Raw genomic sequence first — 12,991 nt, forward strand, 5'->3', positions numbered from 1 at the left:
TCTTTAAAATAAGTAAAATCTTTTCTAAAAAAAGCACAATTATGAGCAAAAACAACCAAGACACTATATGATATGATACCAATTGTTTCCTGAATCTTTATACAAAATATTGTTAAGGCTATGAGGAAACACATCGAAATAATAACAGTATGCCTACACAGAGGGATTGTGGGGACTTTCAATTGATTTTTATTTATTTTTCTGAGTTTCTAAAATCTCTAAATAAGTCTATATTACTTTCACAATAAAAAATTATCTTAAATAATGACACTTACAATTAATACGGAAAATGCTTGTGTTACAATGTTAGGGGGAAAAAGACAAAACCAACCGTAAACCGGGTGATTACAGCTACCTCAGGATGTAGGCTCTTGGTAATACTGAAGTAGTGCTCGTAAGAGCAAATGGCTGGAAACCACCCAGATATTCCCCAGTAGGGGAATAAGGTAAGGCACCTTCTCACAGCAGAGCGCTCTGAAGCGACCAAGAGAAAGGAATGAGGACTCTACGAACGCACTGCCCTAAAGCAGACTTCAGAATACACCGCTCAGGGGGGCAGGAGGGACCCCAGGAGAGAAAAAAAAAGTATGTATAACATACTGCCATGTATTTAACTATAAAATGAATTAAATGGTTGCCTATAGGGAAATAAAAAAGAACCAGGCAAAAGGAGGGAGCAGAACTCATTTTACCGATGTGACACTGAAGCCAGTTAAATGTTTAGATAACTATTTGAAAAAATAAAATAAAAATCTCCTAACCTAGAAGCAGAGCAAACGAACAAAAAATAAATCTAACTGTGTATCAGGCTGATTGGTTAACCAAACAGAGGGGAATTAGTAGCGTCGCCTTCGGCTCAGGTCATGATCCAGGATCCTGGGATCGAGCCCCACCTCGGGCTCCCTGCTCAGCAGGGAGTCTGCTCCTCCCTCTCCCTCTGTGCTCTCTCTCAAGTAAATAAATAAAATCTTAAAAAAAAAAAAAAGTAATTTGTATACCCCTAGTGGGATATTTCTCCAAGGACAAAAGGGACTACTGCAGAAAATCTTACACTGTTTCAGTAATCATGTTGGAAGAAATAATATGTGTGTTGTTATTCTGAAACAATGTGTGTGTGTGTATATATTTATTAAATAAGTAATTATTAATGTATAAGAACCAAGACTACAAGCCTAAGAGAATACCAATACAAATATAAAATTAAGTTAAAACATGTCACTGTAAATATGAATTGGAAATATCAATATGAACTTTTATTTTCTGTTATTTCCTTCCTCTCACTGAGAAAGCCTAAAATCAGCACCCTCCATAGTATCCAGACGGTAGTCTCTAAATAGCATTTTCCACCAAAAAGAACCAGAATTCTCAAAACACGGGCCCTAGAACAACATTATCAGCTTCACCTGGGAATGGCAAATACAATACATAACCAGAAGAGCACCCAGTAAATATCTGTTGGATGGATGGATGGATGGATGGATGGATGGAGAGGTAGATGGGGTTGCTCCCGTTTTATGAATGAGGAAACAGGCTCAGGTAAAGTAACTTACCCACAGTCACAGTCACTAAGGGGCAGCACCTGCCGGATTCCAACTCCGATTGCAAGCCTCTCAGCTCACGTCCCCACTATGACCAGGGCTTGGATTTCTTTTGCAATGATCTCCACCCACCTAGTCATCTGGCACTTGCTTTTAGAAACCTCCCTCTGAAAACTGGATAAGAGGGACCACAAAATCTTGTGTGAAGCCATTTAGGTACATCTTTAAATTCACAATAAATCTGCCTGCCATCCCAGAAAGATCATCCTAAAAAGATCATGCCTACTTTATTTGCTGGGGGGGAGGGGCAGGTAGGGGTAGAGAGAGAATCTTAAGCAGGCTTCACAATCAGCGGAGAGCCCAAGGCAGGGCTCAATCTAACGACCCTGAGATCATGACCTAAACCAAAATCAAGAGTCAGACACTTAAGCAAGACTGGGCCACCCAGGGGCCCTGATCATGCCTGCTCTTTAAGCTTAAAATATTTCTGCATTGTCCTAAGTAAAAAGTGTGCACCATCCATGCACACAGTAATTACTGGTCTACTTACACCATTTCCCCAATTCAGTTCTCTCTCTGCACAAACACCTATCAGACCATTATTTTGATGTCTGGCTCAAGTTCTAGTGTATATGCGTGTGTGCAACAGTAATTTACTCCATTCTCCCACTTCATTAGCTTATAGAATTTTAATTCAGGTACGTAAATCAAGACCGTGTATGTTTTAAGTGATAAAGGTGACTAATGTGCTACATTTCTCCCACATGTCTCCCAAACTAACAGACTTGACCTGTTCCAAAATCCCACAGAGGACACGTTGCTGGGTCATTCCTCGAGATTAGGGGTTCTTAATCTGAGGTCCACTGAATGGGTCCTTGGGAGCCTATGCAAATTTGTGTGTGTGTATATTTTTGGTGGTAGTGGGCCCTCAGCCTAAGTCAGGGTCTCAAGGAGAGTCAGGACACCAGAGAGTACAACGTACTTCTCCTATTATACGCATCCCTAACAGAAACTAGCATTTTCCAAGCACAAGCTGAGCCACGCACGTGTCAAGGCACTTTTACATAAAACATCTCTAACCCTAAAGACCGTGCACACGTTAAATATTATGAGCCCTGTATTTACAGAAAGAAAACCAAGGCTCACAGAGGCTGAGAGATGTTTACAAAGCTTTACTGAAATTCAAGCCCAAGTCAGTGAGACCCCAAATTCTGCACTCTCTCCACCCAACTGCACTATTATTAAGACCAAGGAAACAGAAACCACTCTGCGATACGGGATGCCACTGGTCACTCATTCCAGTGCCCCGAACTGAGGTTCCAGTCTCTTAAGGACTCAGGACTGCTGGGATAGCCAGGCTGGGACGGACGCCCTCCTGCTAATGCAAGGGGTGGGACCAAGGATCCCGGACCTCCTGTGCAGGGCAGGCAGAGAAGGACCCCTGCGGGGAGGGGGCGCTGAGGCTGCGGCGGCCTTGAGGAAGAGCAGCTGCCATGGCAACACAAAGGCAGCCGCCGGGCTCCCAGGCTCGGCACCAGTGCGGTTATAAATGTTTAGGGGAGGCGTGGAGACGGCATGTCTCGCCTGAGCAAAACAATCAGAACGGAAAATTGATCATCTTGGGTGGTTTCCCCAAACCTCTTTCAATATTCCTAGGCTGTGAAGACACACAGAGCTAGCCTTGAATCCGGGCTCTACTGTGGATGAGCTCTGTGACCACAGACAGATAACCGAAATCCTTATGAGTGCTTCCTTTCCAGTAAATGGGGTTCATCATACAGGCTCCTACTTCTGAACAAAGGGACAGGTAAGAGTTTGAAAACCCCTCTCCCGTACCAGACCCCACCCTGCTTTCAGGTAAGCGCAGCCACAGCAGGATCTGTGTGTGCTGACATCGACTGACTGGCCTCGCTTTCTACCTAATGGGCAATTTTCCTTTAAGATTCGCAGGTGCACTCTGGACCAACACTGAGCTGACCGTTGCCTTTGCATATCAGGGCATTCTAAGGGGAGACTGACCGAAAAAGAAAAAAAGTGTATTATTTTAAAAATAAAATATCCCTATAATCTTAGAATCACATTAGAAATGAAAAGCCAGGCCCTCGTACTTCCTTCTGCAGTCAGCTGGTTTGTTTTATCTCAGGCCAGATGGAGAACGAGAAGGTTCTCATCCATCAAATTTCCACCTTCTCAGGTTTCACAGTGAGAACACTTGTCAAAGTGCTCAGTGGTTCCCTTTAAATACACAAAGGAAACTTCTCCAAAATCTTAATGAGGAATAGGAACCCAGTGATGTAAGAATTTCCAGAATTAGTATGAGACAGTGGTGTTCAGGCCAGGTTCCGTGGAGCCTGGCTGCTCCTGGGGGTTGCGGCAGAGGCGGGACGTGGTGGGGAGGGAGTGCCAGGCCTCCCCCACACTTCTCCCCGAGCGGCTCTGCTTTCAGGTTTCCTCTCCGGGAGAGTCATATTTGAACAAAGAATTCCTAAGCTTAAACAAACAAACAAACAAACAAACAGAAAGTACTGGAATGAGACCGTGCTCGCCACAGAGCCCCAACAAGCATGTGTGCTACTGTGTGGTACTGCCCGTGAGGACTGCACAAGTTCCAAGCGAGGAGCTCAATGTGGCTTTCGGCAGAAAGCTGGCAGACAAGGGACAAAGAAGTCGAGGCTCACGTTGGGCAGGGCTCAAGGCCCAGCTGGGTCCCTTAGCCGACAGACATCACACCTCTCTAAAACCCCACCTGAACGATGTGACGGAACATTCCAGCCCTTTCTACCAGGCCACTCGCTGTGCCCCCTTGTGCCAGGCTCATTCATGCCCCCCAGGCCTCCGCACTGGCCCTCCTCGACCAGGAATGCAGTTCTACTCCCATCCCCGCAGCAAACAGCTACTTACCCTTCAAGCCTCAGCTCCAATCCACCTCCTCTGTGAAGCCTTCCCTCCCACCCCCTCCTGCTCTTACCAAGTTCCAGGCCCTGTGCTCTCCAAGTGTTTGGCCGATCCCCCTACCTGCACTTATCATCCTATATTTTAATTAGCTCTTTGTCTGTGTTTCTATTGTATTTCTCTGCTAGATTCCTTCAGAGACTGTGTCTGATCTGATTCAGTCCTGTACTCCCAGTGCCCAGGCCAGAGCCCGGCACAGAAATTATAAAGTAAGAACCAGAGATAAGGGAAAGCCCTTCTGTTTGTGCTCCAGAGAGACGACAGCAATTCCACGTGAAAACTGATGGAAACAGCCTTTTAAAGCAGCTTCCACAGCAGCCGCATGCACAAGCCACTGAGATACTACAGAATCCGTCACTCGAAGTGGGTTCTGCCTCCCCTCCTAGAAGGATCAATCAGCTGGAAAGGAACAGACAAGCACTTTCTTCAAAGGAGAGGTGAGTGTTGATCAAGGAAGAAATTTACAGCTTTGTTGACTTGGCTGGTAACTGGGCAGACCACATTTATTAGTCAACAGTGTCCATTAGATTCCAGCGGACAGTGGTTTGTCATTCAAAGTCCTGAGCCAGCACCTGCCACGCAATTAAAAGCAGAAGAGGAGGAAAGGAGAGGAGTCCAATCCACTGAGCATCCACTTCTACGCGCCAGGAACCAGAGGAGGCGCTTTCTCGTGGACTGAATGTTATTATTCATTCATTTCATCCTCAAGTAGGTATAATCAGCCTTGTCGTAGGGGAGAAAACCTTAGTTTAGAAAGGTTAAGCCACTGACCTAGAGGCTTAGCAGTGCGTGCCTGCTAACGCCGACATTCGAACCCACGGCTCCAGAGACACCAGCTCACACTGCCAAGTTTCTCCTTCCCAGGGCAGCAGGCAGCATCATCACCATCACCAAAACAGCAACTACTCATTGATCAGTCAAGACGTGTCAGGTATTATGTTCATAATCGCTATCCCCATCTCGGATAATCCCTACGCCTAAGCTCTGTCTTTGTAGCAAGAAACAGGCACCGCAGTTTGGAGAGGCAAAGTTACTGGCTGACAGTCCAACAGCTAGCCAGTGACAGAGCCAGGACTCAAAACCAGTTTGACCCTGGTCTCTGCACTCAGCCTCTCTTAAGAGTGACTGAAAATTGCAAAGACAGAACTTCCACCAACACAGATCATTTCAACTGCATGTTGTCCTAAACGGACTCCAACTGAGACTCGTTATACCTGAGTAAAACAAAAACAAGGCAAGGGGAGCTGTGATTCTTAGTAAGAATCCCCTGACCTCAAGTCTGGGGTCCTCGGCCTACCTAACCAGCCTACAGACACTGTCTCCAAACGCCATGTTTTGACTATGGATCACTAGGGATGCTCTGAACGCTGTCAGAATCTCGTCTGGAGCTATCCATCAACAAACACATGTGAAACCAGAGGGGTTCAGGATGAACTACCCTGAAATTAAACCTGCTCCTGTCAAAGCACATGGGATTAGCCAGCTGGGTGACGGGTACAACTTTAATTAGATTTTTGGGCTTTAGCCAGCAAATGCATCCCCACAGAGCTAAGTGCCCAGGTACTGAAGCACACACTTGTCAGAGGAGTGGATGACAGGCCTTGTAACAGATGAGAGCATTATGAGACAGTCTGGGGAATACAGCTAAACCAATGTCTTGTATACGTTCCTTATAAAGGAGAAAAAAAAAAAAGACTAGCACTTGCTCCTCTCCCCCATCCACCCCGAGCAGCATACAGAACGCTTGAACCAGAAAGAGCAAATCTAAAATAAAGGTTTACCTCTATCACTTTCCACCAAACACACACACACACACACACACACACACACACACACAGAGCACACATGCACGTGCACACATAGGTACATACTAAAAGGAGAGCCTTAAGTCTCTGGAGCCAAACAATGTATCAAAGTGCAGGTGTGGGGGCAAGGATGTGACAGTCCGAGTAGCACCCTGCTATAAACCACACAAACCAGGACACGTTCAACATCACAGTTAAGACACCGACTTGGTAATACCAGATTCGTTGTTGGTCTGTGGCAAAGGCCTCCTGAAAGTCCTTGTGGGGAGGTGGGTCCCTCTGGTGGCAAGGAAGTATAATACAATAAAGGGGATCTATCCGTTGAGACCCTCATGTTTGGACCTTTCTGGCTGTAGAAAGACCTCCCAAGTAAAAACCAAAGCTTGTATTCACCAGAGCCTACCGACAGTGCCTGCCCCGCTGCAAGCACTCCACAAATGTCCCTCGGATAAACGGATGAACCACTGCAAAGGATACCACGGGCTGAGTCAGCTGGTCGCGGCAATTGCAGGCAATGCGAACGAACAGGACAAACAGAGCATCGCGGCCAAACCTCACAGTGCCTGGCACCATCTGACACAGTGGACCCACACGCCCCAGCCGCAAGACGCCCATCCACACAGACGCCGTCTCCCCCCGGAAAGCTTAGTACAAGCACAGTGACCAGGCAGGAAGGCTCCCTGGCATGAGCGAAGGATGGTTTGATCACACTCAAAACAGAACCGGTTGGCTGACCGTCAGAAAGAATCCAGGGAATGCTAAAACAACAGCAACAACCAGTATGCTTTGAAGGCCCCCCACAAAGGCTCGGAGTCGGGGCTCATCTATAAACAGGGCTGAGACATTTCTGAGTTGTCAGTTCTTGTCCAAGAAACAAGAATAATGGGAAACAGCCAGACACCGTCCCAGGGACTGGAAACCGTACTCCATAAGCTCACGGACTTGGGCGGCGCAGATGGGGCCGCCACACTGCTCTCATTGCAGGTGGTACCGTCAAAGGCTCTGTCCTGCTCCCAGAACCCTCCAGCGGCCCACCAGAGGCAATACTGCCCTTGGGTCTGAGTGCCAGCCAGAGCTGTCCTTTTACTTTAACCTGTTCATCTTCAGACCCTGGAGACCGTGTAACTGAATTTCCTTTATTACTTTCGCTGTCAGGAGCCACAGCTGGATTTGAGCCCCCATCTTTGGTACTGGGTTGGGCACCAGAGCGTGCATTTCTCTTTATTCACTCTGCTTCCATTTCACTAGCCACCTTCTTTGTTCCTTGACCTGAATGCCTTTACCTTTATTTTTAATCTCATTTTTATGACTTCCCATAAACCTCTGAAAATGTTTTTGAAACATCAAAAGGAATAAATTACAATCTTTAAAGTTCTAAATAATACTTCAGAAGACTTCAAATTGGACATTGTTTTGTTTCCCCAAAAACACCATGTGCTCTCATACCTCTGTGCCTTTGCTCTCCATACAAAACCCCCTGCCCCCTTGCCTACTGATTAACTTTTATTTAACTCAAGCTTCAGAACCAACCAGTTTACAAGCTCCTTTTCCCAAGAGCCTTCTCTGATCCTGCAAGCCACTTCCGTGCTCTGTGTTTCGTGGTACTCTGTTCACACCGCTGTTGTGGAACTGTCCCCACGCCCAGCAGAGGGCCTGCATGGTGTTCCATGTTGCTGAATGCGTGCACGGATTCCTTTCCTTTGCCAGGGCAGAAATAGAGGCACTAGGGGCTCCTGGGTAGCTCAGTTGGTCAAGCGCCCAACTCCTGATTTTGGCTCAGGTCATCATCTCAGGGTCCTGAGATCAAGCCCCGTCTTGGGCTCCGTGTTGAGCATGGAGCCTGCTTAAGATTCTTTCTCTCCCTCTCCCTCTGCCCCTCCACCCCCAAAAAAGAAAGAAAAAAGAGAGGCCACTAAAAAGTCTGCGTGTTTGTTTGTTTCAATCCACAAGCAACAGCAGCAGCAGCTGGTGAGTGAATCTAGTTCATTAGAGGACCTGTTACAGATCAGGCAGACAAGACGAGCAGGGCCAGCAGGTCCCGCTCCATCTCTGCATTCACCCCGGCACCAGAAGGCACAACGCCGCCCGTGATGCTCCCCAGACGCTGAACAAGCCAGCGCCCCAATGTCCGGTGTGAAGCATTCACATGAGACAGACACAGCCAAATTCTCAGACCGTAACATGGAGATACCACGGTGCTGCAGGGCAGACACCAAAGGCAAGACACCATGGCCAAACCATCTCACCAGAAACACAGACATAACCTGATGGAGGAAAGAAGTCATGAGGGGATGCTGGAAAGCACTGGGTCACGGTCATGTCCACCTGAGGTAAGCATTTAGAGTAGGTAGTGGTGGCTCTGGTCTGGGTAACTGCTCATCCCTCCCAAACACGTGCTTCTAGAGGAGGCTGTCAATGATGGGACTCGTGCGCGTGCGCCCCTGAGCACACGCACACACTCCTGACAAAGAAGAAGGGGTACGTGACCCACGTCACGTACTGACAGGGAGGCAGCGGGGGCAATGGAGTGTTGAGAGTCCTCCTTCCTCCTACGTAATAAGCTGGGAATATGCGACCCCAGCAGGACGGCAACGATGGTCCAACCACCAGCACCTGGAGTAAGGAGACGCGAGAGAAAGAAGCCGGCTCCCAGAGCGCGAGCTTCGGTCCGGGCCGTGTCCCAGTCTCTCTGTCCCTCCAGCACTGTAGCCACACCAGGCAAGAAAGTCCTCCTTTTGCCTAAGTTAGTTCAAGGTGGGTTTCTGTCACTGGCAAAATAAACAAAAACAAAAACCCTCCTGCCCACGGTATACTGGACCCCAAACCCTTCCTCACGGTCACGTTCCCCTTCTCTCTTCACCAAACAGCGCTTGCCTCCTTACAAGGATGTGTACGCATTACACAGGAATACGACCAGCTGTCAACAGCAGTCCAGCACTAGTCCAGAAGCGCCAAGGTTTACGTGAATAAGTGAATCATGGAGCCACCAAACAATGTCTGACACCAGAGGGACAGGAAAATAAATTACGGCATCTCCACTCGATGTAATACTATGCAGCCGTTTCAGATGTAAGAGTAAGTTATAATGTAAAAAAATTACTTATTTTATAGAGATATATATGTACTTGTTGTGTGTCCCCAATCCAAATTCTATTGAATGAACCTTTTTCTAATGACAGTGGGGGGAGGGGAGGCGGACGAGGGAACAAGCTATTTTAAACTAAGATGCAGTTATCCAGCAGTAAGGGAGTGAGACCTGACTATGAAAACTGTTCCTCTATACAAAGACCATCTGGCCGGTCTTGTCTTTACCTCCTCCATACAGCACACTACTCAAACCTTATTCCTCTCACTCAACTCAAGTGTCACCTCCTCCTGGAAGGTTTCCCGACTACTCCATCCCACAAGGATCTTTTGCACTGACTCTACAGATTTTAAGCTGCTTTGCATTTTGTCATGTAGAACATCTCCATCGCCCTTAGAAACGATAAAACTTTCAGAGGTCACGTCTTATACTTACATCAACATCTAAACCAGGTTCACTTGGTGGTCAATAACATACAGGAAATAGATACTTTAATAACACACAGTGAACTGCTACACTCCAAGATCGCTGGTGGCCACGTAAATTGGGCCAGCCCTTTGGGCAAATGTTTTGGCAACATGATTAACAAGTGTAAAGTATTAGTGCCATCTGACCTAGTAAACTCACTCAAATCCTAGGAACTTCAAGGGAAAATGCCTTTATGCCCAAAGATGTTATTGTGGCATCATTTAAACAACCAAGGTGTCCGAGAGAGCAGGCAGCTGAGTGAAGCATGTGAATTGTATTCAGTGAAGAGCATGCACCATTCAGCACGATCGTTCTGGAGGCCACACAACATAGAAAGATGTCCACGATGAAGTAAGGGCTCAAAGAACACAGAACAGGAGTCAGCCCCAGACTAGATTAGGGGCCCGGTTGCACCAGGTCTGAAGGGTGACACTGAAAACCAGGAAGAGTTGTTGTGTTAGGGGCATGGTGATGTTTTATTTTTCTAAATTTCCATTACCGTTCCCTTGATGTTCATTAATATATTTGTTAAAATATACAAACATTTGTACTTCAATTCTCATGTCCATGTTAGAGTTAGGATTTCAAGCAGTGGAGCCTGACATCCCTGCCCACAGCAGCCACTGGAGAACTCAACTGTAGTACCGGAAGCTCCCGTTGAGACCTCTACTCTGATGACTGTCCATGTGAGGTCCTCTGCCTGTCCAGGGTGCCCACGATGGTTATTCATAACGTGTCAACGATCACTCAGACTCAGACCCTATCCCACCTGCCAGCACCAAGGCTATGCATCTGGACATGACTCTCAGGATGCTGAATACTTAAATTTAAATATAATAGAAAATTTTTTTTAAAGATTTATTTATTTATTTGAGAGAGAGAGAGAGAGAGAACAAGCGGGGGAGGGGGCAGAGGGAAAGGGACAAGCAGACCCTCCACTGAGCACGAAGTCCAAGCAGGGCTCAATCCCAAGACCCCTGAGATCATGACCTGAGCCAAAATCAAGAATTAGATGCTTGGGGGCGCCTGGGTAGCGCAGTCGTTAAGCGTCTGCCTTCGGCTCAGGGCGTGGTCCCGGCGTTATGGGATCGAGCCCTGCATCAGGCTCCTCTGCTATGAGCCTGCTTCTTCCTCTCCCACTCCCCCTGCTTGTGTTCCCTCTCTCGCTGGCTGTCTCTGTCAACTAAATAAATAAAATCTTTAAAAAAAAAAAAAAAGAATTAGATGCTTGGAGCACCTGGGTGGCTTAGTCAGTTAAGGAACCGGCTCTTGATTTCGGCTCTCTCCCTCTCCCCCTTCCCCCATTCACTCTAAGTAAATAAGCAAACAAACAAACAAATAAATAAAATCTTGTAAAAATAAAAAATAAAAAAACATAAAGAGTTGGTTACTTAACTGACTGAGCCACCCAAGTGCCCCTATAATAGGAATTTTTAAAGATAAACTATTTTTTGCCTACCAAATCCAGAGAGAATTTTTTAAATGCTAACATCCAATGCTGAATAAATAGTCTTTAAAAAAGGACCACTCTCATAAAGAGAAACCTGGTATAATCATTCTGGGAAACAATTTGAGTATACCTATATAACAGCGTTAAAAACACAAGTACTCTTTGAGCGGATAATCATGCCTCTAGCAGGAAATAATCGATGGAAAAATATTTAGATACAAGGACATTTGCTATCGCATTTGTTATAAGGCAAAAAAAAAAAAGTGTAACGACCTACATGTTCTACCGTAAGGGACTAAGGAAACTGTGGCACATCCAGGTGATGAAATACTATGCTTGCACCAAGAAACTAAAACACGTTTCTGAAGAACACTCGTAACATGGCAACGTGCCAAAAAGAGAACATTGAATTACAAGACGCAACACCACATTTCCAGCTTGATACCAATGTGTGTGTGTGCGCGCGCACACCTGTGCATATGAAAGACAGGGAAAGAGAAAATTTCAAGATCATGAGAGGATGAGTGAAATATGCTCTCCTTTACATTTTTCAGACTGTTCTAAGTCTTCTGCAGAGAAGACGTCCCTAAAGCCAGAAACAGCCGTCAAGAGCCCCAGCCCGACCACGCCACAGCGGCTCACGCGGATGGTGTGGTCGCCTCTGCCCCTCTCACGACGGGCTTCCTCCAAATCCTTCTCCAGCCTCTCCCTCTCCTGCTGCAGCGTGCTCAGCTCCTGGGTGACCTTCTTAATGTTCCTACGCAGTCTGTGGTTCTCTGCATTCTTGGTGAGGTTTTCGGAGTTCAGCTGGGCCAAAAGGGCTGCCTTCTCTAGCAGAGCGGCCTCATAATCTTCGGACCCCTACGAGAGGAGGGAGACGGGGATGAGCTGACTTCTGCAGCACACTAAACAGACCAAAAATCTGTGCTCCTTCTTCACCTTGCAGTGGGGGGAAGGGAGTTAAGGAACGAAAAGAAGAAGATTAACATAAACAGCCTCCAGGACCCAAAGCACAAATAATCCGAAGATTCTGAAACAGCGCAGAGTGAGGATCATGTGACCATGTGGATGTTACGATGCTGATGTTAAGGGGGAAAAGGTTACAACTGTGTAAAAGAAGCTTTTTTTTTTTTTTAAAGACTACAAGGGAAAAGCACAGAATGTCAGAAACTGTCTTTAGTTGGGTGGGTACATGGATGATTTTCTCCTTCCACTTTTTTCAAATGTTCTAAGGTTACTGAGCATGTTACTTTTGTAATGGTTTAAAAAAGAAAAACAACTTCAACAAGTTATTTATAAAAGGTAGAACATGAAGGGTGCCATCCCACCGGCAGAGTCAGACCCAAGCACGGGCAATGCTCACAGAGGTTAGAGCAGCTCAGACCCAAAGTCATCTGGAGAAGCAGAAGTGGTTGGCATGGCAGCCCCATGGCCACTGCAAGCGGCTATAAATTCGGCGGAGTCCAAAGGTTAATCGTGTCCAGAACATCCTTACTTCATTAACACACAGTTTAGTAGAAAAGAAAACACATATGTGATTATCAAGTATTTGAAGAAATACTATAACTCCCCAATAATCAAAAAGAGCAAATTAAAACAAGCTTTGATTTAACAAGATGGTTTTAATGAGAGTATCTAGTGCTGGCAAACTTACTATAAAGCAACACAATTAATAGTAACTTTTCAAGAACTG

General features: G+C 46.4%; 1 protein-coding gene across 10 annotated transcripts in view; it reads right to left on the reverse strand.

The window, feature by feature from the left end:
* The window catches only part of CDK5RAP2 (CDK5 regulatory subunit associated protein 2), a 161,664-nt gene that overhangs the window by 91,458 nt on the left and 57,215 nt on the right, over window positions 1-12,991 (reverse strand). For 8 of the 10 annotated variants that reach the window (XM_026513859.4, XM_026513860.4, XM_048223046.2 and 5 more), the window contains one exon: window positions 11,941-12,159. The exons of the other annotated variants lie outside the window; for them this stretch is intronic. In XM_026513859.4, the coding sequence (XP_026369644.3) occupies window positions 11,941-12,159 (219 nt within the window). The remainder of the gene's footprint in view (window positions 1-11,940; window positions 12,160-12,991) is intronic. 10 annotated transcript variants of the gene reach the window in all.

Source organism: Ursus arctos, unplaced genomic scaffold, assembly GCF_023065955.2.
Source record: "Ursus arctos isolate Adak ecotype North America unplaced genomic scaffold, UrsArc2.0 scaffold_18, whole genome shotgun sequence".
In the NCBI taxonomy this organism is placed as follows: Eukaryota; Metazoa; Chordata; class Mammalia; order Carnivora; family Ursidae; genus Ursus; species Ursus arctos.